General features: G+C 42.1%; 1 protein-coding gene across 2 annotated transcripts in view; it reads right to left on the bottom strand.

Moving 5' to 3' along the window:
* SAMD12 (sterile alpha motif domain containing 12) overlaps positions 1–27,558 on the bottom strand; it is a 385,878-nt gene that overhangs the window by 76,403 nt on the left and 281,917 nt on the right. Inside the window, exon 5 of one of the 2 annotated variants that reach the window (XM_044245054.1) lies at positions 3,287–3,444. The exons of the other annotated variant lie outside the window; for it this stretch is intronic. Within the exon in view, the coding sequence (XP_044100989.1) occupies positions 3,320–3,444 (125 nt within the window). The 3' untranslated portion in view covers positions 3,287–3,319. Of the gene's footprint in view, positions 1–3,286; positions 3,445–27,558 lie in introns of those variants that run through there. 2 annotated transcript variants of the gene reach the window in all.

The following is a 27,558-nucleotide window of genomic DNA, read 5'->3' as shown; positions in this document are numbered from 1 at the left end:
TGGTCACAGCTCTAACACCTAGACCACAAGATGGCAGCTGTAGGACTTGCTTACCCTGGTGAAGCAGAGATTTCTGGATGTTTCTTGACATGGACTGTTCTCTCAGTCTCTGTATCTGTCTGCCTATTTATCTATCATCTAGTGTATGTGTATTTAAGTGCGAACTGGGAAGGTTTTCTCTAAACATCTGGTCATTTATCTTGCTAGAAATGGAAGACCACACTTTGGTGCTGGTGCAATCATTTCCTTGGGTAGTTTTGACAGGTTTATGCAAGCCTGGGACAAAGGGGATAAAGTACTATATTTGATTTGTATGTCTCCTGCAAATTGGCAGATATAAACTCTCAGATGATATTCCTCAGGGAATTAAGGAAACAAAAGGGATGAACCCTAATAAAATGATTTCCTTCCACTATGTGTATTAGCTCATATACTCTCTTTATTTAATCCTTAGAATGACTCCACGCAATAGTCATTATTACCCTTATTTTATGGATGGGGTACCTGAGACCACATTTTAAGGTTATTAAATCACTGAATTGGGATTCAAACTCTTGCCTATCTAATTCCACAGTCTGTAACCTTTCCTGAATGATGCTGCATTTCTCCAGAAGGCTCTGGGGGATTTTTTATGGAGCTGGTAAAAGCAATCCTGGTTAGTCTTTCCCTGGTAATTTTCACAGCAAACAATGCAGCTATTTACCCGGCATCACTTAGAACTCTGCTAATTGCTAGCGCTCATTCTGTTAGCAAACATGGTATTTGTTGACTCCAGAAAGAGTCCAGATTGTGGGAAAACATAAACAGTGATAACACAAACAAATGCTTTCAAAGCAAGCCTTTGTTTGGGTCCTAGTGTCAAGCAATTTTTATTTTTAATTTTCATTTTTAAAAGCAAAAATGACCAAGTATCTCCCATTGAACATTCTTTAAACCTCTGAGAGTAATTAAGCCCTCCATAAAATCTGGAGATGTCAGTTCCTATACTCAATCTCATAAAATATATATATATCTGTTTATTCAAGAGCCCATACAGCCCTGCAGGCTAAGCCTAAGCTGTTACTGAAGGCCACATTGCCAAGTCTAATGGATGACCCAAGAGTGCCATAGATAAGCTAATCTTATTTTCTCTCTCTGCTTTATCACTGTGGAACTCACCAGAGGCAAAGGATTGAGGAAAAGGCTCTCTCTCCCTGTCTTTCTACATGTTGCCCTTTAGACAAAATGTCTAAAGTGGGTCCAAGAAGAGCTTCAGCATCTGGGCAGCTTAGAGAAGAAACCAGAAAGATGGCACATGGGCCCATTTTCACCAGTCATGTCACAGGACCATTCACGGGTCATGGGCTGCCTCGCCAGCATAACCATTTCTCCTCAAAATCAGGCTGGAAGCAACATACTCAGGCAACTCATGCTCAAGCCATATGGGAAGGGGTTAGGGTTTGAATCACTTTAATTCAGAGGTCAGTGATCACAAATGCAAACCAAGCCAGGCAAGTTTTCTATTTCAAGGCTTCATACATGATCAAAGAGACCAACATGGCAGTATAAAGTGAAAAGAAGTAAAGGTACATTGTTTCCATTACATGTCGCCATATGTGTTTGCAATGTGGCTCATAAGATGTTATTCCCTGGGTTATAAAAGGTTCTAAATCATTCTTTGTGCAAGGTTTGCCCCAAAATATGATTTCTAGGGGGGAAAAGTATTAGATGCTCTCCCAGTGGATGTCCTTAGTTCTGTTATTAAAACGAAATGGGTGTGTTTACATAATCTGGGCATTCAGGGAAAAAATTACGCACTTCTGTGTAATTTTCCCCAGAGTTGAAATTGAACAAAAATCAATTGCACATCTGGGTCTGGGGCTGCTTCAGCCTCTGATGCAAAAACGAAGATGAATTCCAAGTGATCAAAATGTGCAGAAGAGCTCACCCCTGACAATTTTTTCCCTTCCTGGAATGGAAAATATAACAACTGTTTTTCTGAAAGATAAATTACAATCAGCTGCTGTTAGTTTTATTATTTTTAAGACTTTCTACTGATCAGACTGATAGTCTTTCATTATTGAGTACACACGAAAAGAAAAACATCCTAACACTTTCCCATGATTTTAACTGGGAGGAAATTAGATCAAATTGGGTGTGCCTTGTGTATTTTAATATTAGGCAATAATCATACACTATGTTTGTGATTAACATTAATTGGGAATGGTTACATGCAAAGTGATGCAAACACTATCTTTTTTTTTTTTTAAACATTTAAGCAAATTTAATCTTCCCATCCAGGTATTTTAAAGCAGTACATAATTTCCAACTGAAGGTCATAAAATAGCTCAGAGAAAGAAAATGGAAATATCCTTTGTCTTTAAATAAGATATTTAAAGAAGATATTTCCATGGGCCAGAGTGACTTGGGGAAACCTTAAAGAAAAACCAAACACTGTATCTTTCTAAACTTGATTTTAATCACCCATTGCCACATTTGAATGATGCTTTGAACTGTAGTGAAGACTATAGCTGTGAGATGCAGAACTGAAATAGTTAATTCCCCCACATATCCTCATTCTGACATTGTGGGGTACGTCGTCAGTGTTTTATATACATAAGAGGGAATATGTAAAAAATCTATTTTAACACTCGAATTAAGACAAGCATATTTGATGTATTTTGCTGATTTCCGTGTAGCACAACCCTGTTCCCTGTGTGCCTGAGATGGCTTTGTCTCTTTCTGGGGCAGCTAAGGGGAGATGTACTGCTTGGCCCTGTGAGATTCAGTTTACCAAAGAGATAGCTGGGCAAGCAGACAACTTGTGCCCAGATAGCAACACGCATTCCAACACATGGATGCACGACTTACTTTGGCAAATTTCTCGTCTGCAAATAATTCCCCTCTAAAGGACACTGTGGAGATTCAGAGCTGACCCTTGTACTTTCTTTCCACTCACACGTGGGACTGGGCCCTGGTGGTGGGGGAAGCACAATAAATGCTTGTAGGCTTTATTCTGTTGCAAGCATTCAGATAAACCACAAAATCAACAGTCATAACATTTTTTTAGGGGAACGAGGAATTCCGAAAACAAATCCCTGTGTAAAGGCTAGCACGAGGTCTTCATTCTTAGTCAAAATACACTTCTGAGTCCGGTTGTTATGGTGTCGGGGCAAATGGAAAGCATTCCGCTAGCGCCACCTTGTAGCCAAGCAACTCCGAGAGGAGCCCGGTCACTCAGGGCCCATAGAGCGGATCTCCAACCAGCTGCATCACCCACTCTAGGCTACAAGGGCAGGGTAAACTCAAGTCTGAGATAGAACCAAGGACAAAATTAGCATCACTGATACCTCTCGGGTGATTCTGTAGTACAGTCCTCAATAGAAATATGGCAAAGGTGGTCTGCACGCCGCTGATGGTACTCAAGGACCTGGGCGGAGAGGGCGATGCTTCTGGAATCTCGAGCTTAGGGAAAATAAAGACGGTGTAGGTTGGCTTCTAAAAGCAAGCTCCAAACAGCAGCAAAAGGGAAAGAAAAGGTTCAAGTGCTCTTTAGCAACAAGAAGAAACCAGTTTGAGCCTAGCTCCTAAGGAACATACATAAATGGTGGCAGGAGGCTATTTTCTCATTAGGCAACAGAGACTTCTCAGCCCCAAGCACTCTAGGTCCTCTAGACAGAAGAGTTTCTAATAATTGCAGGCTATGTCAGCCACCTGTACAGGGCAGGTGTCTCCAAGATTTTAGTTTAGGTGGCAGGTGTGTACACTCTGGGTCCCCAAGAAATCACAAGGCTGCCCTCCTTCTTCCTAGCTTAGTGATCGCATCCTAATAAGAGTCTTCATAGCGCCGGACGTTGACCCTCCACATAGTTCAAACACATTCACCTATTACCTAAACTCGGTTTCGAAAACAGCTAGTGGTGATGGTGGGGAGAATGTCATTATTTCTCTTTAATATATGGGAAAGCAAAGCAGAGAATCTCCTAAGGTCAAGCAATTAGCTTATTCTAGAAATGAAAGGGTCCTAAGAGAACTCATTTCGGCCTCCAGTGTCACAGATTAGGAAGCACAGGATGAGAAAGAAAGGTCCCAATGGTGAGTCAGTAAGAGAGAAAGAACTGACACTTCACAAAGACTCCGAATCCAGTGCTCTTTTAAAACGCAGCATCACACATGTCCAGATGGGAGGTCCCTCTCGTTCAAGGGCTTTCCTGTGTGTAGTGGTTGTGGGTCTAGGGACACAAATGCTGTGAGGCAGGGACTCTTTCTGTCTTGCTCACCACTTTATTGTGAATTCCTAGCGCAGAAACCATTCTGAGATGTTAGGTGAATAAATGGATGTCTTCTAGTAGATACAAGGCATTTTTGAGAATAAATTGCTGACGTTTGGTACAAACTAACAATCTCTTGACCAGAGACAGTTTGTCATCTATATGCCAATCATCTCTGTAAATGACACGAAACATCTGGAACTAGCTTAGGAATCTGCCCTGGAAGGAGGAGGGGCTCTGATTCAGGCCTTGAGATGTCGGTAGGGTAATCAGTCATAGACTCCCTTAGTTTGACTCAGGAGACCCCCTACTGAGTAGAATTCCAGGGAAGGTTAGAAACCGGTCCCCAATTTCTAGACCCATATCTCCTCTACCCTCCCTAAAGTTTGCTCAACATCCATTAAAATACATTAAAGGCTAGGACTCTCACCAGGGGGTCCTGTCAAACTGTATCTCCTATTCCACCATCTAGGTACAGAAAGCCACTGTTTCACACAGGAGTTGTATCCGTCAGGTGTTTTTGGTGGAAATGAGGTCCATATCCCTGGAGAAAGACTTTAACCATCTCTCTTTGAAAGCAAGTTATTGGGACAAAGGGTTAAGCAACTGGGCTGGAGTGACACTGGGTGGTAACAGCATCATTTGCCGTGGTTGTAGTTTATCAAGTCCTCTGGCTTCCATCTTCTTATCTGGCCATCATGACCCCCATAGTGTATGTTAAAATGACTATTTCCTTGTTTCAGAGGGAAAAGCAGGGCTAAGTCACATCTGGGAGAAACTTGAACTTGGGTCTTCTCATTCCACGTCCGTTGTCCTTTCCATTTTCCTAAGGATGTGAGGTCTGAGCCAGGTAAAGGCTCTCCCGTCTCTGATCTCCCCAGAAAGTTTGGTGCCAGCTATCCACTGAGCAGTCAAATGCTGGGCTCCTAAAGCTGCCTGTTTCTCCTATGACCTAAAGAACCTGAAACTCCTCTGTAAACCCAACCTCTCTGTCCTCTGCAAGTTTCTCTTATTTTTCAAACATACATTTTGCTCTAAGCTTCCAGAAATCGTTGAAGTTGAAATTCCAATTAACCCCAGCAGTAAGTACTGTAACTATAGGGAGGTGTTTTTTTTTGGTCTTTTTTTTTTTTTTTTATGAAATGAGAATGAATCTTGAATGTTACTGGAATTTGCTAAAAATGGACAGAGATCAGGATTCGGATGCTTCCGTGGACACCACCCGGTTGTTCCCTCTAGAAGCACAGGAAGAGGTGCAAGTTTTCAAAGCAAATATGACTATTTTTATTAGGCAGGCTGTTTTCATTAGCCCTGGTGCCCCACCATATTTTCATTTTATTTTTTCATCAGTCAGATATATTTTGTATTTGTTCCCTTTTCCCTTGAAGCATACTATTTAAGCCCAAATGAAGCACCAGGGAGAGGAACTGAACAAAAAGTACCAAGGATTAAATATACAAACAATAGAAATTCCAACAAGCCTAAACATATTACAAATAAATCTAGTTCTAAGTGTGGTTGCATGGGGAGTTTCACTTTATATTTGGCTAGGACTCATAGAGAAAAATACTTAGTACTCCTTCTCTGGCACTTTCCTTCTAGGGGAAGAGTTGTCTCTTGGTAAAAACAAGATATTACTTTCCAGACTCATTTGGAACTTATTCCCTATTGTGTTGATTGCAACTTTGGGATGTTGATCAACAAATACCATGTAAGTCCCTACCATGAGGTCAGAAACACACCAGATATGCAGAGGATATAGGCAAGAGAGAGAGATTCTTATTCCTTAGGTGCTTAAGGGCTAGTTTTTGGAAGGGGAGACACATGACCCAAATGTCCTATTCCTCACTTGTACACCCAAGAAAGATGCTGTTAATCCACCAAGCATCCTTTTCACAGACTTGGTAGATGGTCTTGAAATCTTCATCTAATCAGCTATATCCAATCTGAATTGGTCAAGAATGGGAAGAAGAACCCACTGGCCATACCTGCACGAATCTGTGAGACAAAACTAAAGACAAAAGTAAGAAAAACCAAGCACTGAATCCAAGGGAAGGGAGGAATATCTTAGACTCCGGTGATGGGCCTTCTGTAAAGACAGAGGGTTTCCACTGGGTCTTGTCAATATGGCTAGAACCTAGAGAGATGAAGTGGAACAGAAGTAACAGACTCCAAGAGAGCAAATGTGTGGGTAGAGGAGATGAATATAGAAAATGAATATGGAATAGGGTTGCCTTGGGATTACAGAGTTCCATTCTGGTCTCATCATCTAGGAGCTTCATTGAGAAACTTCCCCTGTTGTGGTTATGTTCTGATCCATAAAGTCTAAGCACAGAGACCTAGTGCTTCCTGATCTATAGATGCTCAGTGGCACCCTAAAGCATTATGTATCATATTCTAGAAGGTGTATTAGCTCACTTTCAAAGAACAAAGATGACTGATTCATAGTTTTCATGTCAATAAAATGGGTAACATAAAGGTGACTTGAGCATAACAAATAGCATGGAGGACATGGGGATTTAGAGAGGAGAAGGGAGTTGGGGTAAATTGTAAGGGGAGGTGAACCATGAGAGACTATGGACTCTGAAAAACAATCTGAGGGTTTTGAAGGGGCGGTGGGTGGGAGGTCGGGGTACCAGGTGGTGGGTATTATAGAGGGCATGGATTGCATGGAGCACTGGGTGTGGTGCAAAAATAATGAATACTGTTATGCTGAAAATAAATAAAAAATAAACTAAAAAAAAAAAGTTTGCCAAATCTTCTACCTACCAAACTTTTTTTTCCCCTACCAAGCTCTTTCAGTGAAGCCTTTCCAAATATATTCCTTTAGATGCATTAGAGGTGACCTTGATAGTCACTTTTTGTCTTCTTTATGATAAAATGAGGAAAGCACTAGCTTTCTTGCACTGTTTAAAGGTAGATGAAAGAAGCCAATCCCTCTGTCTTTGGCCGTTTGGGCGGGTACCTTGCTTGAGGCAGAACTGGCTAGCATGACTTCATTACTCCAAGAATTCTATAAATTTTCCCACTGAATTGGACAAGAATCTGCATATCCTGTTTGAAACATCTGAGCAATTAGATTGACAAGTGAATGCTTGTGATTGCCCAACATATCGCTGTTCCTTCTAACCTTCATCCACAAGAAGTGTGTAATAGTTCCCCTTACCCCTTCTATCTAGATAAAAAGGAACATCAAGACTGGCTGGAAAGGGTAAATTTCATTAAATCTCTTGCAATTACCAAAGGTGATGTACACCTTCATTGTTTTTCTAGAAAATGGGCATTAGCAGAATCTTGGAGAAGGAGTGGATAAAAAAATCATCTGATGCTGAAACTACATGATTCCAGGCAGATAAGGGACCTGGCTGAAGTTCCTTCTAATTTTCATGTAAGTTCAGAAGTCTGGGTTATGTGCTGGCTTATCCTCTTATACTCAGGCAGGATTCTTCTGATTTTCCTATTCAATTTATCTTCTCTCGGTGATAGAAATGGTTGCAGGAAAGAGCCTGGACTATGAGTTGCATGGGTGGACCTCTGGACTGCATCTCACAGTTCTGAGTGGTTAGTAATCTTTTTTGCCTAAATTGCACAGTGGGCATTCATGAGTCTTGAATCTTTCCATGAGAAATCTGATAGCACCCATGTAATAGTGATCAAATACACTTTGGGAGAACATAGGAATTTTTAAAAAAAAGACATAGGTAAGCAGAAAAAGCCAAACAATCCAAATAGTAGCTTGAAGGTTTTGTTGTATTTCATGAACTATGAATAATGCCATTAAAAAAAATAATAAGAAGAAACCAATGCTATTTTCTCAGGTTGCTGCAGCATCAACAAACTTCACTAAAACCCTTTTCCCATTTCTACTGCTAGCCCTCCAGAAGACCTACTAATCTAGAATGGCATGTTTGGAAAACTGTCCTGGCACAGGTAATGTGGCATCGTGGAAATGGACACAGGCTTTGGGGACAACATGGCGTCATTTCAACATCAGATCTGTTCCTTCCCAATTGTGTGACAGCAGACAATGTGCTTACATTTATTTGTTCCACCTTGGCTTTCTTGTCTGTAAGCTGGGAACAGTGATTTACCAATTTCACAGAGTTACTGCAGAGACTGAATGGGACCTAATCCAGTATCTGGCACAGGATGGGTGAGCGATAGTTGCTAGCAATTTCTATTATAAAAACATGACCCTGTGAGAACCCTTGTCTGATACTTGGAGAAAGACACGGAATGGCTGGTTGTAGAACAGTGATGCTTGGATTTGGTGGGTGGGGGTAAGCATATGTTAGAAAGATGTGTTGGGCTCTTCTGTCTAAGATGTAGTTAGGGATGGCAATTTTCTTGTCTTTGTTGGGGCCTGTTCGTGTCTGAATGTGGTTTCCTGTTTCTCATCAATCTCTCTTCCTTCCCTCTTCTGAAATCCACCCAACCTCTTCCTTCCAGTATCTTTAACAAAAGTAATAAAGGCTAACCCTACCACTCCCTTACTCTACAGCGATGAGAACATTTTCTTCTGTTACCCCTGAGGCGATGTGTCATGCACTGGCAGGGTTCTCCTGTTCCATTTAACTCGGAATCCAGGGTAATGGGACCAGAAGGTGGTGAGTAGGAAGGGGATGGGTCAAGGGAGGAAGGAAGAAAGCTTGGGTGTCAGCTGGATTTGTGATTCTTGATCAACCTATGTACCAGAAGACCTGGGTAGATTCCATGAGAATGGTAAGAGAGGTTTGGATAAGTCAGATTAAGGATCCCCAGTGTCAGTACCCATCATAAGCTCTACATTCAGAATCAAAATTTGGTTTCTCTGGTGGGTATTCCAACTGAAACCACTACCAGTCTGCCTACCACCGCTCAAAGTCCTGAATAAGGCCAGGAGGGTAGCCTGGTTTCATGAACCTGAAATTACTCACTGAAACTGTTGGTCTACCATTTACTATCTCTATGACCTTACAATTTTTTTTCCCCCTCAGCTCTAATATGGAGCTGTTTTAAAGACTAATTAAGATGACTTATGGGAAGCACCTTGTGTCTGGAATATAAGAAATGATCAGTAAACTCAGTATCTGGAGCCAAGAAACGGGGGAAGAACGTTCTCTAAACCAACAACAAAATAAAAAATGAGCAGCCAGAGAAAAGAGTTAAGGACAGTACGAAGAAATAGTTTATCAATGAAAAGAGTTGGGATAAAGCAAGGAGTCCGAAGGAAACCTCGACCTTGACATTCATCATTGCCACCGCCCAAGAAAAAGAGCTGGTGCCCAGTTTTTACTTACCATGTAACTCATTATATTAATTTGTAATAAACAGTGAGAAAAAGAGGACTAGGGGAAAAGGGTCACAGACAAGGCACATCGGTAGGGGTTCTTGTTATTCAATGTTCTGATTTACTATTACTGCTATTTACATTTTTATTTTCCTGTTGTCTTAGGGAGATGTTGGCAAAGTGTGGAACTTCATGAAGTTATGAATGGGTGGGGTTTTAAGAACTTGTTGGTTCCTGGGAAAGCCCCTAATTGATATACAGCCTGTATAGTCATATTTTCTACCCATGCTTATCCTGGCCTTGGATCACAAGGATAGGAAAGAAACATGGAAAACTTCTGCTTTTCTGGATTAAAATTTCTGAACTTAAATCCCTTGTTCTTGGAAGATCCAAACTTGCTATTGAAAACAACACTGAAACAGGATGCCATGAGCCAACTGTCCTAAGACCAAGCTCTAGCCTCTAAGCAGTAGTACATTTTCCTATCACAAAAATAACAATAGAAATGATGATAAACAATGATAACAGCTTCTGTGCTAAAAATTTCACAAATATTATTTTCATTCTGAAAATAAGGCTGCAAGGTAGATAGCATCCCCACTCACAAATGCACAAGTCAAGGGTTAGAGACATTAACTAACATTCCAGGGATCATAGTTTGGTTCTAGTAGTGCTGGAATGAAATTCAGGTCCATGTGACAATAAAGGTATTTTAGGCCATCTCCCCGCACAGCTGGCTATAATGACCTTCAGAAAGTCAGATCTTTTCAAAGTTATGAAAATTCAGATTTTGAAGGCCTTAGACCTTCTTTTCCATCATTTGCATTTCCTTCTGGAATTCAACTTGCAGCCATCAGGGACTGGGCTCTAGGGCAGTGATTTCAGATTTCTAGTAGACCATCCTAAACTACAATTAGTTTGCAATAATTAGCAAGAAACAAATGCTTCTTTAAAAAAAAATCCATTCACTTAAAATGATTTTTAATTTTATAATGACCAGTATATAATTGTAGCAGAACAGAGCTATTTAGTTGGAAAAAAAGAACTTCAAAGATGAGAGCTCATCTAGTGTTTATTTGCTCTGGGGTTCTAATTACTTTGAAAACTACCAAAACTTTGTATATGATTACTAATAGCATTCAATAGCAGCCTTGAGGGAAGATGAACCAATCTCTCTCTCTCTCTCTCTTTCCTCTTTCTCTCTCTTCCTTCCTTCCTTCCTCCCCCTCTCTCTCTCTCTCTCCATTAGCATGGTGGGAATAAATGACAAATGTTAAATACCAGTAGTATGTACTCATGATTACTCTCCTGCTCTGTTGCCCCTTCAGGTCTCATGTGTTAAAAAAAGAAATAAATAAAAAATAAAACCAAACCCGTCTTCCTGGTCATCTTCAAAAGGAGACCAACCAAAGACGACCAGTGAGGAACACGAAACACGATATTGTTTTCCTGTAATCTATTAGCAAATCCTGGTGGCTTCAATTTGGCTTCATTACATTTCCAATATATGCAAGCATCGATTCATCTTTGCCCATAGTTAAGATTTATGCACTTTATTAATCACCTCCCGACAGCCATCTCAGCAGTTTCATTTAGCAGAGTAAACCAGTCAGACCTCATCGGACTTCTAGAGATGTCGCACGGCAAACTCCGGATTCCTGGCAACTTGAATTACTCTTGCCAATATGAGATTTTTCAGAGCGATCCATCTTAGGGCCATCTAATATATCACAGCTGACTCTGCTCTTTTCCTAATTGATAGGTTGAGAGAGACACCTGCTAGATCTTGCGACTGTCCCCCAGAAGCCGCCTCGGGATACCCCAGGTGCCTTGGCGGTGGCAGCTCAAAATGGCAGGCAGCTCAACGTTCTGTTTTCCAAATGTGACTTGACTGATATGGGGGGCTCATGTGACATTCAGCGAGCCCACATTTCACGAAGGGTTTTAATAAGCCATGGCAGCCTTCCACACATTCATCGTGGGCTCGGGCAGTCTAAAAATAGGATGTCGCCAGGTGTGACGGACCAGCCATCCATCACGGCGTCCCAGCCTACAGCAGAGCTCACCAGACTCAGGGGCTGCGGACGCTTCACTAAGTTGCTGTCACCCATTCTAATTCTTGGCCGTGTGGCAATTTTTTTTTTTTTTCATGTGTTGACTTTTCCAATGTCAACTCTATTCTCCTTAAAGTTGTGGAAGGACACAGTTCTAAACATACTTTAGCATGACTCCAATACATTTCACATCATCGTTATTGAGCCCCGAGGAGCACATGTGAGTTACTGGCCAGCTTGCTTTGCGATACAGAGCATGGAACGGGCTGGTAAATGCAGCCATAAGCAGAAAGGAGCAATCTGAACGCACTTGGTCATTGATGAGCGGGGTCTTCCGACGCTTCCTGGTCTAACCTGATTACATGAGCAAACAGAAGGGTTTGGGGGTGGTGCTTTTCATACTAAAGGACTCAAATAGAGAAGATGTGCTGATCTGCAAACTGTTAGAGTGGGGCAGCTGAGTAGATTATGTAACAGCATGGCACAGGAGTCCAAAAATTTCAAAAAAAGTTACCAATTTGATATTAAGAAAAACCTAATGAAAAATCCTGAGAAGAAAAATGGGTTACCCCCGGGCTATTTCTATGGTCTTTCAAACGCAGTAGCGCTTCTAAAATTGGAATGAACAGTACTCAAAACTCCTCAGCCTCACAAGTTTATAAAATGGCGGTGCGCTTCAGCAGAGAGGGCTCGATGAAAAATTGGGAGACCTGTATTTTTGCCTTGACCTTGTACAAAAGTGCATGGCCTGAGGCTGAGCTATCAAACTCACCATGCAATAAAGGGGCCAGAAGAGACAGTGGCTTCCAACCATTCGCCTCAAAGGTGGCCGTGGGCCTTCTTGCCCTATTTTTCCTTTTCAGAAAAAAGACTCACAGAAATCACACATTTACCCATAATAAGATTACACAGGATAATCAAAATGTCACATTTATTTGCTTTTTGCTTAAATTATATTAACTGAAAGAGGTACCACTCGTTATTTCGTGCTAATCCATACTCTAATTGGAGGATCATGTTTTTACTTAGTGGGAAATCAAGTTAATTGGCAGTTAATAAGCACAAATTGTAAAGGGAATCTTTCAAAAAGTAAAACTCACAGGCAAGAATGAGTTTTAAAGGGGGACTTGATGGTGGCCAGTTTAGAAATGGTTTCCCAAAAATGCCTTCCAGCTCAGGATTTCTCTAACTATGAATATATATTAAAAATGTGTGTATATATATATATACATATACATATATATACACACACATTTGGTCCTTTTCTGGTTGTCTTTTGACTTTCACTGTAGGACAGTTTTTCTCTATTAAACTCATGGCTTTACAACTTTTTCATTCAATTCTGTGTATGCTTACAGTGAGAGTAATTGTGAGGTTTTAGCCAAACCTCACAATTTCCTTGGCTTACACGCTCCTCGCTTCACTGGCCTAATTATTTTAATAAGCAGCTTAACTGAAATGCTGGCTTATATTTATATCTCAAGTTAATTGTGTACAGTTCCTGGTATAATGAAAACCTTGAAAGTCTTCCCCATTTGTGACTGTTTCACTGTGTCTCTTTGCTAGAGACACTCACAAATAAAGTATCTTCCTTTATCTAGAAACATATATCTTCTATTTTCCTTTTTTTTTTTTTCTTTCCCAGATTAACAATGCAAAGAAAAGATCCCCAGGTTCTATCATCTTGGCTGCCTACACGAAGAGAACAGACAGTCCCCGTCCAGGCATGCAGAAGAGCCTGGGCCTCCTGGATCGAAATAAAAACCCAGCAGCACAACCTGGGGTCAGCCGCCCAGCTCAGGACGCGTGAGTACCCCACCCTACTCATTCCCATCATGAGCAATTTTCTTAAAGGGGGAAAAAAAAACAGGAAGTGGAAAAAAGAATGACCTGGAAAGTCACCTACTAATCATGGTCTCTGGGGAATGGAAAACAGAATTCCCCTTATGGTCTAATTATTCTTTGGTATCGTTAATGAAACCAAATCATGAGAGTTTCCAGGTTCCGGCTTGATGTTTCAGAGGCCTGATTTTCACGTGTCTTGGGCTCTGAAAGAAAATATTTAATAACTTCCCGAAGTTTCCTTATTATCCTCTATTCCCATTTAGTTCCCAGAAAAATGTTGGTCACTTTCCTAATGCTAGAGGAAGGGAAGAGCTAGAGGAACATCAAAGATGTTAGGCCAACTGTCATGCCTTTTGCTTCTTGAAACCGCAACAGTGTGACTTCAGAATTTGTGAACAGGGAACCGGCAACACGGTCAGGTTGACACGGAGCAGCTGACTCTCCGATGACAGCTACTTGGGCACATGGCAATGGACCCTCAGTGGCCCCTGCTCTACCAGGCAAAAGTAAATATGTGCATCTCTTTTTATCTATGCTCTTGCATGTGGGCCTACAGAAAAAGAAAAATGCTACTGGGTGATGCTTTAGAAACCCAAATCTATTGCCTACTATCAGCTGTGGCATGCCAGAATCAGGGGATTTTGGTAAATCTAATAAAACACATTCTGCAATCCTTGGATCAAAAGCAGTATTTACAGATTCACAGAAAAAAAAATAGCAACAGTACAATAATAGCTACTTCTGTTCTGCAACACTGTTAGGCCAAGCTGGACTTTAATCTTCATTCCATTAAGAAACACGAAAACATAAACCGTTGCAGATTGGGGACTATTTTGTTTGACTTCGGCAGGGTTCGTGACTCAGAAATGGGAAGCAGCTTCCAAACAAGAACACACAGGTGCTCATGGCCAAGGCCAGTGGAATGTCTTCCAGGTACCTTAAGCGTTCCCCAGATGCAGTCCCCTTCATTGACACACAAGATGCTGAAATTTAGAGCCCAAATGTATTCAGACAATGTAGAATAGTGGGTTTGAAGTGTTAAGGCTATGGATTTATACACAGTCAAGTCTGATGACTCATGATACTTGAATGGAATGGGACTCTGACGGTGAGCTTCTCGTGGGCCAGAAAAATGTCTGTTTTGCTCACCTTTAGTGGTAGCATGCTCTAGGCATTTCATCAATGTTTGTGAATGAAAAGCCAATATATAAAACTGAAAACAGAAAACATGTAAGTCAATTTACATTTGGTTTTGAAATACATGTTCTCTGCAGATTTATCTCAGGAAATTATATCCTTCTTAGGACTACCACAGCCAGTTTGCCTTTTTTTTTTTTTTTTTTAACACTTTGGGGAAAATCAGGGCCAGATGTGCGCTGCTAGAAACCAGCTGAAGATGTGAAATGCAAAATACCCCCAACATGCAGTCAGACCATAGGTGCCGACAGACGCTAGCTCCGACCCCTGGGGCTCGGAGGCCATTTCTGCAGGCACTCCAAACACCTTCTCCCAACACTCGACGGGCACACTCAGGTCCTTAGCCGTGTGTGAGGTGTGGCAGGGAGAGGGGAGGGCTCGTGCGGTGAGACAGCAGGCCCCTCATCAGGTCTGCAGGCACAAGCCAACTCTCTCCAAACACTCTCATCCTTGGTTTTCTCGGCATCAGAGGCACCTCTCCAAGCTGATCATGGAACCCACAGCAAAGTAAGATTCGGCACAACCTCCTCAGTTGAACAGAACTGGCCCCAGATTTGGGGTGTCCTAGCTTCCCAGTTGGAGGGTAGCCTGCTTTTATGTCAGACACATCCGCCTGTCAGGTTAGCTGGGGAAAAGACTCACTCAGCAATGAGGCGTGAGCTGACATTCGGGGACACAAGCAGAGCCTGCTGGGCAACGTCGGAGAGAAAAGCTCTTCCTTCCAGAATGACAGCCAGGAATGCCATTTTCTTGTTCGATGAGTGCAGATCTTTTCATTTCTGCCTACAATCTCTGGAGCCCGGCTACACATTGCGACTCTCCCCGAGCCGAGCAGGCTGAACGGACTGACACGGGCTTAACAAACATGACCGACTTACGTGAGCGTCATTGTGGGCAAACGGAACATGAAGTTAATTGTTTCCCTGGCACGAGAAGAGCTTCAGAGGCTTGCTTCACTGGGAGAGCCGGGCTGCTTCCGGCACCCTGTAGTTCAGCTCAGATTACCAGTAGCTACATGTCAGGAGGGCCTGTTTCCGAATGGGACTTGACGCTGTGACATTAGTAATTTACGAACAGGCCAGTATGCAGAACTGTACTTGTATGAGGGACTAAGAGGGGGACTCGACAGGAACTTAACTTCTTAATAAAGGCAGAAGGATGAAATAGACAAGAACATAGGCCCTTGCAGGTAAATGTGAGGCGTAAATATTACCTAGTTTCTTCCATCAGTAATGGTGGGGGCGGGGGACAAAGAAAAGACCCAAGTAGGCTCTTGTAACAGAAGGTGACACTTTGTACCTTCCCCTCTGATCTGCTCTCTGAGCAGCTGGGTTGGGTCTGAGAGCATGCGTCTGATTCAAGGTGGTTTTTACAACTGTTTAGGCTCATCCCCTTAAGGAAGATGGGGGTCGGGGGTGCATTTTCTCCTGGCTTGTGTATTGTCACTGGAATAGTCAGCCAAGTGTAAAGGGCAGAAACTTTACTATGTGCTTATGTGGAAGAGAAAGAGAAAGAATCAGCTCTACTTGGCCATTTTAGCAGTTATAAAAAAGAAGACCTTTTTTTTTTCCCCCTCTCTCCATTTGAAAATTGGGAAAATCGGGCATACAAGTCATCTAGACACAAAAGAAATGGAGTATGTCCAAGTCAATTTTTGGAATATTGATCCACTTAGACTTCTCCATCAATTAGATACAATATAACATGAAATAAAAAGAGAATTAGATTCCTCTAATCAGCTGAATTACAAGGTCAGAGATCTAAATTATTGCTTTGTTGTCTGAGAGGCACATTATTGGTGAAAGGATATTTTTATTTTATGCATTCATTTAATCTCTGTATTTATATGCTTTTCTAATAGCCATCAGAAGATGCTATGATGCAAATAACATGTTGCAATTCAATATATATAGATTACATTTTTCATCATCTTAAATCTTAGAGATGCTTTGAAGCTCTGAAATAACCAATACTCCACTTATTGGAAAATAAAACCATGTCCAGACTACACAAACCCCAAATGGCGGCAGATAACAAAGATGCATAATTCCACATACGGAAGTATCAGATGCTAGAAACTCAATTTATTACTACAAACCTAAGGTAATTTTTTATTAAGTAAAAACCCATGTAAGAAAATATATATAAAATCCTGGCATGCAAAGGGCTCCTTGGAAACCTAACTGCTGGAAACCCAGTTGTCACATACCGAGCACTCACCAAGCAGTTCGCAGCCAGCATGGGCACAAACGGGAGCCACTGAAATATAAGACCAAATTCTTGCTTTTCATGAACTCAGAATATGGGTAATAAAAGAAAGAAAAAAAAGTGACCCTAACTGAGCATTTCCTATGGACCTGACATTAAGCAAAGAGGTACACATATGTTTTATACTCACGAAAGACCAGGTGGGTAGGTGCTACTAAGCCCACGCTGCTGGCAAAGGTCAGGGTATCCCTCCTTCCTCCTACAGCAAAGAGCAGTAAAGACCCTCTCTCCAGCTTCATCCCTCAATGCTCTGCACCCTCTCAGTGCTTCCCTATAACCTTTCTTCCTCCATTTCTCCAATGCACAGAGCTCTTTTTTTTTTTTTTTTTTTTTTGGTCTTTGAACTTGTGTTCAATTTTAGTATATGTGCTGCTGAAGCGAGCACTGAACTTGTGTTCAAAATGTTCCCTCTCCCTTAGTGTCTAGTTCAAATATCCCTTCTCCCGAGAAGGACGGCTTCCCTGAGCTCTCCGTCCAGGCAAGCCTGTTCTAGGCCAGGCACTCAGCAGTGTCCCTTATTCCCAACTTTCCAGAACATGGGATGGCTATCCATCTCTCAGCAGATGGTATATTCCCTGGGGGCAGGGCCTGCAGGTCATCCTGCTTTGCAGGTGCTCCGCCAAGTGCACGGCAAGGCTGACATTAGCAAGATGGCGGATGGGGAGGCTCCAAGGCGCACCTCCCCAGTGAAAACAATCAACCAGAACTTCAAGTGGATGAAAACAGCTCTGGGAAAGCAAAGGACTGCAGCGAAGAAGCACCCAGAGTCCCAAGGAGGTCACTGACTGAAGGAGAGCATGGAGCCACGTGCAGGAGCTACTTCACCACACGTCATCCCTTCCCTGGAACCGAGCACCTCCGCACCAGGAGGGCATCCCTGGGGACCAGAGGGATTGCACCCCATAAGGAAGAGGATAACCCAGCTGATGGAGCTGCCTGTAGTCCTCCCCAGGCTGGAGCTGTCACTGAGGAGAGATCCCTGCCCTCAGGGGCCTGAGTGGCCACTGTGCCCTCCTCTAGAGGACTGGGATGCTTAGAACTTTGCCATCTACAGGAACCGAAGCTGAGTCTGGGGTCAGGGCTTTGAGCTGCCATCACCTGGATGTGCGGCTGTTGCTCTGAGCCCCACTCCCTGGTCCTGAGTCTGAGCACTGATCCACCTGCTATGCGGCCCCGATTCAAGGCTTTGACATCCCCACACTGGGCCATGCTGTGGCTGTGTGCTGCTCTCTGGGTCCTGAGTCACAGATCCCACTCATGATCACCAGGGCCGAGCTGCTACTGTTCTGCACCTTGTCCCCTGAGGCCCGGGGTCAGGGTCAGACTACCATTCTGGGGTGCACTGCTGCTGCCCCCTTCCCCCGCAGCTTTGGGCCACCACTGCTCCCTGGGACCTCCAGAGCCCTACCCGCCATTGTGACCACAGACACCTCCAGGATGCCTGCAGCTTTGGCCACTGAGAAGCCCCCAGTATTTGCCAAAATTAACCTCAACTTGATGGACCCTCACGGAGAGTATGCCTCTGTGCTCTTCCCGAGAGCAGAGATGCTGTAACCCAGCACAGTGGTGCACTGTTGGCAGGGATGTATCTGGTACCGTCATAGAGAAAAGTGTGGCAGTTCCTCAAAAAATCTAAAATAGAATTACCATATGACCTGGCAACCCTGCTCCTGGAAATATAGCTGAAGGAAATGAAATCAGTACCCTAAAGACATACTGTGCCCCAAGCTCATTTTGGCACCAGACACAATTGCTAAGACATGGACACAGCCAAGTGTCTGCTGAAGAGTGAACGGAAAAAGAAAGCGTGGACTACTACTCAGCTGTAAAACGGAGGAAATTTTGCTATTTGTGACAATGTGGCTGGAACGGTAGGGTACGGTACTAAGTGAAATAAGCTAATCAGAGAAAGGCAAAAACTGCACAGTATCACTTATGTGGAATCCGAACAAAAGCTCAACTCATATAAATAGTATAAAAGTGGGTGCCAGTGACGAGGCATGTGGAAATGGGAAGATGTAGATCAACGGGTACAGACTTTCAATTATAAGAGGATAATTTCTGGGGATCTGACATACAGTGTGGTGATTATAGTTAATAATACTGTACTGTGCACTTGAAATTTGCGGAGAGGAGATCTTAAGCATTTTCCCCCCGCCCCAAGGAGTCACCTAGGGAGATGATGGATGTGTTAATTGTTTTCATCTTGACAATGTCTATCAAACCATCGGGCACAACTTTAAGGATAGGCAGTTACACCTGTCAGTTATTCCTCAATAAAGCTGAAGAGAAATAGTGCAGAGCACATAGTAGGTACTCAATAAACACTGATGGAGTGAATGACTTAACAGCCGCTCCCTGACAGAGCTACGGTCAGAACTGAAGCTTGGTCTTTGTCCGTCCCCTCAGCTTTCGTTATGTATTTCTCACCAGTATTATTCGAGAGAATACTGTGCCATCATGTGTTATCTTACAAAACAAGGTAAATGAGGCTTGGCTCTTGAAGTCCAGGGGTTAAGTGCTGGTTGGTTCATCCATTCACTTATATTCTCATCATGTATTCATTTACTCAAGAAATACTGGTCGGAGGATGGTACCTGTGTGGCTCAATCAGTTGAGTGCCTGACTCAGTTTTGGCTCAGGTCATGATCTCACAGTCGTGAAATTGAGCCCTTCATGGGGCTATACACTGAGCAGGAATCTGCTTGAGATTCTCTGTTTCTTTCTCTCCCTCTGCTTCTCCCCCTAGTCTCATTCTCTCAAATAAATCTTTTTTTTTTTTTTTAAAGATTTTATTTATTTATTTGACAGAGAGATCACAAGTAGACAGGAAGGCAGGCAGAGAGAGAGAGGGGAAAGCAGGCTCCCTGCTGAGCAGTGGGGCTCGATCCCAGGACCCTGAGATCATGACCTGAGTCGAAGGCAGACACTTAACTGACTGAGCCACCCAGGTGTCCCTAAAATAAATAAATCTTGAAAAGAAAGAAATACTGGTTGATTGCCTGGTGTGTGCTAAGAACTCTCCTAGCTGTCTGGGATAGAACACTGAATAAACCAGACAAAAATTGTGAGGATGAATGACATTCTAGTAAAAAATATGCTTAGTCCACAATCTCGATCCAATTTTTATGTGTCTGCCATGTATCAGGAGATGTGTATAAGGCTGCATGACACATTGACATGTCTACTAGTGGACAACTTTTAATTACGCTATTAAATATGAAGTCTATGAAATGAGGTGGAGGTGGGGAGAAGCCTTCCATAAAAGGTCTATCCAAATGACTGTGGTGCTGTACTACAGCCAGGTGTTTATTCTGCTCATGTTCTCAGGGCTCCAAGGACAGTTATCTTCACGGATGGTTTAGGAACACAAAGAAAACTGAGGTTATCATCATGCAGGGGCTCTGCCATGCGTCCCTAACCTGACAAGGTAACTGATGCTAAGGAGATCCAAAAGAATGTCGCTCTGACTTTGACGGTCATTCAAAGAAGGAATTATCCAAATATTGAAGCCATGGCCTAGTCACTGGTACAAGGATACCATGTTCTAAAGTGACTGATTTCACCGGAACCGCATACATCAAATGTATGAGCTTTGGTATGTTCATTTTAAAGCCAAAGGAAGAAATCTAAATGGCCAGTAAATCAGATAGGAAAGCAATTCAGCCTTATCAGTAAAATAAATGCAAATTTAAATTGAATGTCATTTTAAACCTAATTAGGAAATATTTAAAAGGAAAAAGAAATATCTAGTTTGTAGAGACTTTTACAGGAAGGGAGCTGTTTCACACTCCTGATGGGAGGATAAATTGTTATAAATTTTCAGAAAGTCAGCTTGTTCATATGGGGATATTACATGAACTTTTAAAAAAAGCCATACCCTTTTTTGAGGCATAATTGTGTTATACTTGGAAAAAAATAACTTTCACAATATCATGTTTATTTTTAATCATAATACAAAAGCAGAAAAAGTAAAATGTAGTACTTAAAATGGAAAACAGCATTAACCTGCCCATTTCTGTCCACCCTTGTAAACTTCTTACCAGACATAATCACTTTTAAACATCTTAGCTCTTTTTTGTACCTCAACTGTTCATACACTTCTACCAAGCTATTTCCTTGCAGAGAATCTACTCTAGAAATATTACCAGGAACGGCTATAAGATTTAGGTACAGGGATGTTCATTCTGTTATTATTTATACTAAGAAAAAATCAGAAGCAACATTTGTTTGGATTGTTTGAATAAATCATGACCTAAACATACAACTGAATATTCAGTATCCACTTATCTATAAATAGCATGGCAATCAATAAAAACACTTATAAATTACATAAATACATAACAGATTACCTTTGGGTAGAGGCTCATATCAAAGATGAATTTTTCTTTGTTTACTTCTCTTAATTTCTTTTCAATTCAAAATTCTCTTCAATAAATGTACGTTTTCTTATAATCAGAAAAATGGACACTGCTTTACTTTATATTTCTTGTTTCCTTATTTAAATTCAACCAACATATAATACACTGCTTTAAAATGTGAATCTTGGGGCACCTGGGTGGCTCAGTGGGCTAAAGCCTCTGCCTTCGGCTCAGGTCATGATCCCAGGGTCGTGGGATCGAGGCCCACATCAGGCTCTCTGCTCAGCAGGGAGCCTGCTTCCTCCTCTCTCTCTGCCTGCCTCTCTGCCTACTTGTGATCTCTGTCTGTCAAATAAATAAATAAAATCTTTAAAAAAAATAAAATAAAATGTGAAACTTTTCTGTAATCCTGAGACTCTGATTTCATGTCATGGACTGGGGGGGCAGTTTGTGAGAAAAGAGTTGAAGGAAGTGCATATTTTCATAAGACATATTTGGGAGATTGCTGTTGGTCCAATTCTGTGTGTGTAAAACATAGTAACAAGGGCGATGATACAGCATCTGCACAACAGAAGGAAAAGAGTTTGATTACAGTCTACTTTAGTCATGCAGTGCGATGTACGTGGAGGTCTTATAGGAGAGCCACCCGATGAATGGGCTACCAACGGCCAGCAGAAACCCAAGTAGGCAAGTGGTCAGATTCACCTGGCAGGTGCAGGAGGGGGGACATGCATGTCTAGGCAGGGTTCAGAGAAAGGGGGTGCATCACATTCACCAAAAGTAGTACCAGCAGTAAAGTTATGAAAGCAATTTTTCTGGAGGTCTCGTGGCTTAGGACTGTGATGAAAGAGGTGGGTCATTTGGGGCCCATGGCCTGACTCTGAAGAAACCTGAGGAGAAAATCTGTTCTAATTAACTTAGAGTTAGAAATTCTGGGATGATCTCCTTGGGAGAGCTAGGTAGGGGAGGAAGGAGGACAGAGTAGGGCAGAGCTGTCCTGTCATGGACTTTGAAGGGAAAAGTGCATTGGTCTCATCCAACTTGAGGCAAAGGACTTGGTGGGTGTAACTATTTTGAGAATTCAAGAATACAGGGGTTCCAGAAGCGGAAGCGGGTGGAAAATTTCACATGAAAGCTCACCCAAAATGTATTAAGGTAGATTTAAGAGATGTCCTGAAGGACTGGCAAAAATATCTTAGTGGCCTACTGACATGTGGTTTCCGGTTAAGTATGTATAAACAAAGTTAAATATATATATATATATATATATATATATATATATATATACATTGGATTGGGAGAGTATATGGTAGATTAATATAATCTCCACTCAAATTTACATAATAAAAGTGTCCTCAGAGTTGGGCATGGTTCATCTCCTGAGCACAGGAAAGTCATGTACATGGGGTAAGTTAGGCAATGCTGCCCCCAATCTCAGCGACTTGCTACAACAAAGGTGTATTCCTCTTTCACTTGACAATTTTATGAGAGTAGGGCAGCTTTCCTCTATGCACAGACTCACAGATCCAGGTACCTTCTGTTTCAGCAGGCCACCATCTTTTTTTTTTTTAATTAAAATTTTTTTTTTATAAACATATAATGTATTATTAGCCCCAGGGTACAGATCTGTGAATTGTCAGGGTTTACACACTTCACAGCACTCACCATAGCACATACCCTTCCCAATGTCCATAACCCCACCACCCTCTCCCGACCCCCCTCCCCCAAGCAACCCTCAGTTTGTTTTGTGAAATTAAGAGTCTCTTATGGTTTGTCTCCCTCCTGATCCCATCTTGTTTCATTTATTCTTTTCCTACCCCCCAAACCCCCCATGTTGCATCTCCACTTCCTCATATCAGGGAGATCATATGATAGTTGTCTTTCTCTGATTGACTTATTTCGCTAAGCATAATACCCTCTAGTTCCATCCACGTCATCGCAAATGGCAAGATCTCATTTCTTTTTATGGTTACATAGTATTCCATTGTGTATATATACCACATCTTCTTTATCCATTCATCTGTGGATGGACATCTAGGTTCTTTCCATAGTTCCGGTATTATGGACATTGCTGCTGTAAACATTCGGGTGCACATGCCCCTACGGATCACTACGTTTTATCTTTAGGGTAAATACCCAGTAGTGCAATTGCTAGGTCATAGGGTAGCTCTATTTTCAATTTTTTGAGGAACCTCCATGGCAGGCCACCATCTTTAATAGGTAGCCTCCACAAGGTCTAGGAAAGGGGCGAGAGAGAGTGGAAGCCAAGGCAGGAAGTTTTTGTGTCTAGACTTGGAAGTGGTGTATGCATGCCTCTGGCCTGGACACAGCCATCTGTCCCCACGTCACTATGGGTGCAGTGGGGAAAGGCAGTGTTTCTGTGCACTCAGGGACAGAACTGGGCTAGCAATGGTTCTCAACATGTGGTCCCAGAAAAACAGAATCAAAATCATCTGGAATCTTGTTAGAAAAATAGGCTCCAGGGGTGCCTGGGTGGTTCAGTGGGTTAAAGCCTCTGCCTTCAGCTCAGGTCATGATCCCAGGTTCCTGGGATCGAGCCCCGCTTTGGGCTCTCTGCTCAGCAGGGAATCTGCTTCCTCCTCCTCTCTCTGCCTGCTTCCCTGCCTACTTGTGATCTCTGTGAAATAAATAAATAAAATCTTAAAAAAAAAAAAAAAGTAGACTCCACCACTGACTGAGTCAGGGGCTCAGTAGTGTTTCCGCAAACCCTTCAGGTGATTGATGCCACTGAAGTTGGAAAAAGCCCACAGGCACGGGACTGTTTAGGCCGTCTCTTTCATATGTTTTTCGTTAATGTGTCAATGCTACAGATTACATCCAGGTAGTGCGTGTTCGTAAAAACTGTGTAGGTTTTTAAGCGTTTATACACTTACTTGACCAGGAAGTAAACTTGGCCAACTTAAGTCTATTTTACCAATTTTGACCTTAATACAGTACACAAAGATGTTCGGCGGAACTGACTGCATTTTTGAGCATTCATAGGTGGTGTCCAGCAATTTTATGCATTTGGAAGCATTTATTTACTTAAAGGTTGAAAGGTTTAAAGATGTCTAACAATGGTTGAGCCATCTGCAGCAAGTCAAAACAAGCCCGTGTGGAAAGGCTAATGACAAATTAGAAGCATGATCGGGTAGACTGGCATGGGAATAAGACACCAGACACAAGCGACATAATCGTCAAGAGAAAGAAAAAAGTTGGAGCTGCGAAGAGAGCCATGTGGTGGGACCACTAGATGGGGACAGTTAGCAAGTTGGAATCATCATGGCGGCCCGCACCATGTGAGATGTGTTACAAACACGTAAAAACACGAAATAACAACATGAAAAAGCTTTGATGCATGTGGTTCTCTTGATCCACTGATGGAAACATCTTCTATATTATTAAAATGCTCCCGGGCAGGGGGCGTGCCATTCAAAGCTAAAAGCCTGGGATTCAAAAGCAGCTCAGCCATTGTCCACCCCAGCACGAATCACTGACCAGTATTTACTTACAGACACCGGTGACACGCTACACACGCTGGACCCCTGGACTCCTTAAGCTGTGTATCTTAAAATGATGAAACTGCTGATTCGTTTCCAATAATCATAAAACTGCACCAATATTTTGTTCACATTTTTAACACCTGCTAGAATGGCATATGTCACCATGAATGTAGGTATTTTATGCCTAATCCGTTTATAAGTAATAAAAGTAACACAGGCTCTGGGACAAAAATGATCCACACACATGGTTACAGAATAAGAAGTAAACATGTCCTCTTCCACATTTCTACATGTCCCACAAATAGCCACGGCCACTAGTTCCTTATGTTCTTCTTAGGGAAAACTTCTCCAGGTAGAGAGTCCCTGACCTGTATTTTAGGAATATCTCATTTAAAAATAGGCATCTTTTTAAAAAGCTGTCACAAATAAGGCAAAGACAACATACTTAAAATAACAGCGGAAACTGAGAGAACACAAGATCTCAAGCTAAGGACAAGAATAAAGGAAGCTTATACATACACAGAGGCTCGAAAGTGGGTAAAGCTCTTCACGATACTTTCTAGTAATACGGAGTTGAGCGTTTTTGCTGGGGTAGATTAAAAGGGCAAGGGATCAAAGGGAAAGAAATTAAGCCTGTATATTATTCATGGAAGCCAGAGGAGAAAAACTGGGATGGCTTCCAGGGAAGACTAGGGAACATCCTCACTTCTTTCCCGTTCTCTCATTTCTTAGGTCACATCGCACATGTGAATGGTGGCATCTTAAATCCGTAGCCACAACTATGCCTTTGCTTGTTAATTTATTTGCGGTATATTTATTAAATGTCTGCTGTGTGACATTAGGTCTGATCTCCAAGAGTTTATAAGAGAGATGGAGAAAACAAGATGAGCATACATGAACCATTTGGAGAACAGTCAAGGATGGTATATAAAAAGATAAATTGAATATAATTAAGTGCCAGCCTGCTCGGTGCCATGAGCAACACTTAATTAAATTCAGGCCATAATCCATGCCCTGGTTCTAAGAAAAGAGCTTCCTACAATTTCGTACTTTCCACTGTAACTAATACCTGGAGTTCAGTCCAGTAATGCGATTTAGCAATGATTGTATTTCCATTCTCCAAAGCGAAATCTGTTGTTCTTAAAATGTGTGTGTGTTTATATGTGTGTAAAATACCTAGTTAGTTTCAGGGGGAGGCAGGTGGATTTGATTGCCTTGGGTGATTGATTGTTCAAATTTAGTAGCTCTGGGAAAAGATGTCATAGGAATCATAAAATCTAGAGAGAAGCCTGAGAAATCAGCAAGGTCAATCCCTTGCCTCCAGGTGGGATGGAACTCCTGACTGATTACCTAGCCAAAGAGTTACAGTGACATTCCTGTATATATTTCCTTCTTGCATATATTGAATCAGAGTGTAGCAAGGCATCTGGTATTGGAACATTATAAAGCCATATGTGAGGTTCGCTAATACAAAATGCCTGGAAGGAAACTAAGTTAATACATATGGCTTTATATTTACAAATGAAGACTCATCCATCATCAAAGACCCGGAATGAACACTGCCGAGACATACAAAAGAACTTAAGGGAGATAGCTGTTTTCATTTGTGTATCATCCTTTCAACACAAGCAACGAGAAGAGACGTGTGTATTTCCTGGACTTGATCTGGGTATGCAACACATTTTACAAAGGGATTAAAGGACCCAAGATCTCTTAGCCAAGACTATGTGCCAATTTCACATTACAGACAACTTATGTTGTGAAGTCTGCAAAAGAATACTACTCATGCATTATGCTAAGGCCGTAAATGGTACTGGAGGTTCTTTAAAAAATTATGAGACAAAGCAGCAGACTCTAGAATGGAACCCTGTGGCTACACTCCAATCACTGCATGGTTTCCCTTTCCAGGAGAAAGAAAACCACTACATGGTTTCCCTTTCAGATTCCACCACCTCACATTTCTGATCAGAGAAGACATTAACAAGAGAGCTTTTTAAAAAATTCTATGATTAACAAAAGTGAAAGAGGAAACAGAATCTTCCCATGTTTTTTCAATGTTGGCAGTATCTTCTTAGGATCTCAAAATCAAAGTTTCTTTCCCTTCCAATTTTGACCTTTTCTATTTGGCAGACGTTGATTTTTTTTTTTTTCCCTCCCCAGCCTGTGTTTCTAATGGAGCTTGAAATTAACATGGCTTTTTGTTTACCTCCTAATTTGCGTGCCGCCATCATCAATGTTGTCAGCACAGTTCTGGGAATAGGGTTTGTTTACTGCTTCTGTTGAGCAAGCAAATAGAGAAATACAGAGAAGACTGTTCTGCTCATCCCATCTCAGTCCAGATTCCCCCTCTGTTCACAGAAATGGCCTTCATCAAGCAGCCAATGACCTTCTCGGGTCCAGGCGCCAACAACCATCTTCAAGTGCTTGTCCTCAGTGACATTTCTGGGCTGTCTTTGACATAGCTGAGTATAGCCTGACCCCTTCCACTCCTTGTTACCAGGTGACCCAGAAACGGAACCTTTCCCCAGGTATCTCCATTCTTCAAAGGAGCCCTGGCAGGCTTTCTGGGTTCTTACCTCTTCCCCTACTCCTTTGTGAGGTTACCTATTTTTGAGTTTTCAGATGTACACACTCTCTCTATATATAGGTGACATCCTGTTCTACCTGCATACCTCTGATGCTGTCTTGGCCTTTTCATCTGGACTCATGTCTGTGCTTCCTGACCCTATCAATTCCAGTTTGGGAAAGGGGGAAGTGATATTTCTTTCCCCAGAAAGTGTTGTTAAAACTTCACAGTGAATCTTGGAAATG

This window comes from Neovison vison, chromosome 4, assembly GCF_020171115.1.
Source record: "Neovison vison isolate M4711 chromosome 4, ASM_NN_V1, whole genome shotgun sequence".
Lineage (NCBI taxonomy): Eukaryota > Metazoa > Chordata > Mammalia > Carnivora > Mustelidae > Neogale > Neogale vison.
Note: the sequence above shows the minus strand (reverse complement) of the source record. Positions and strands in the feature narration are given on the sequence as shown.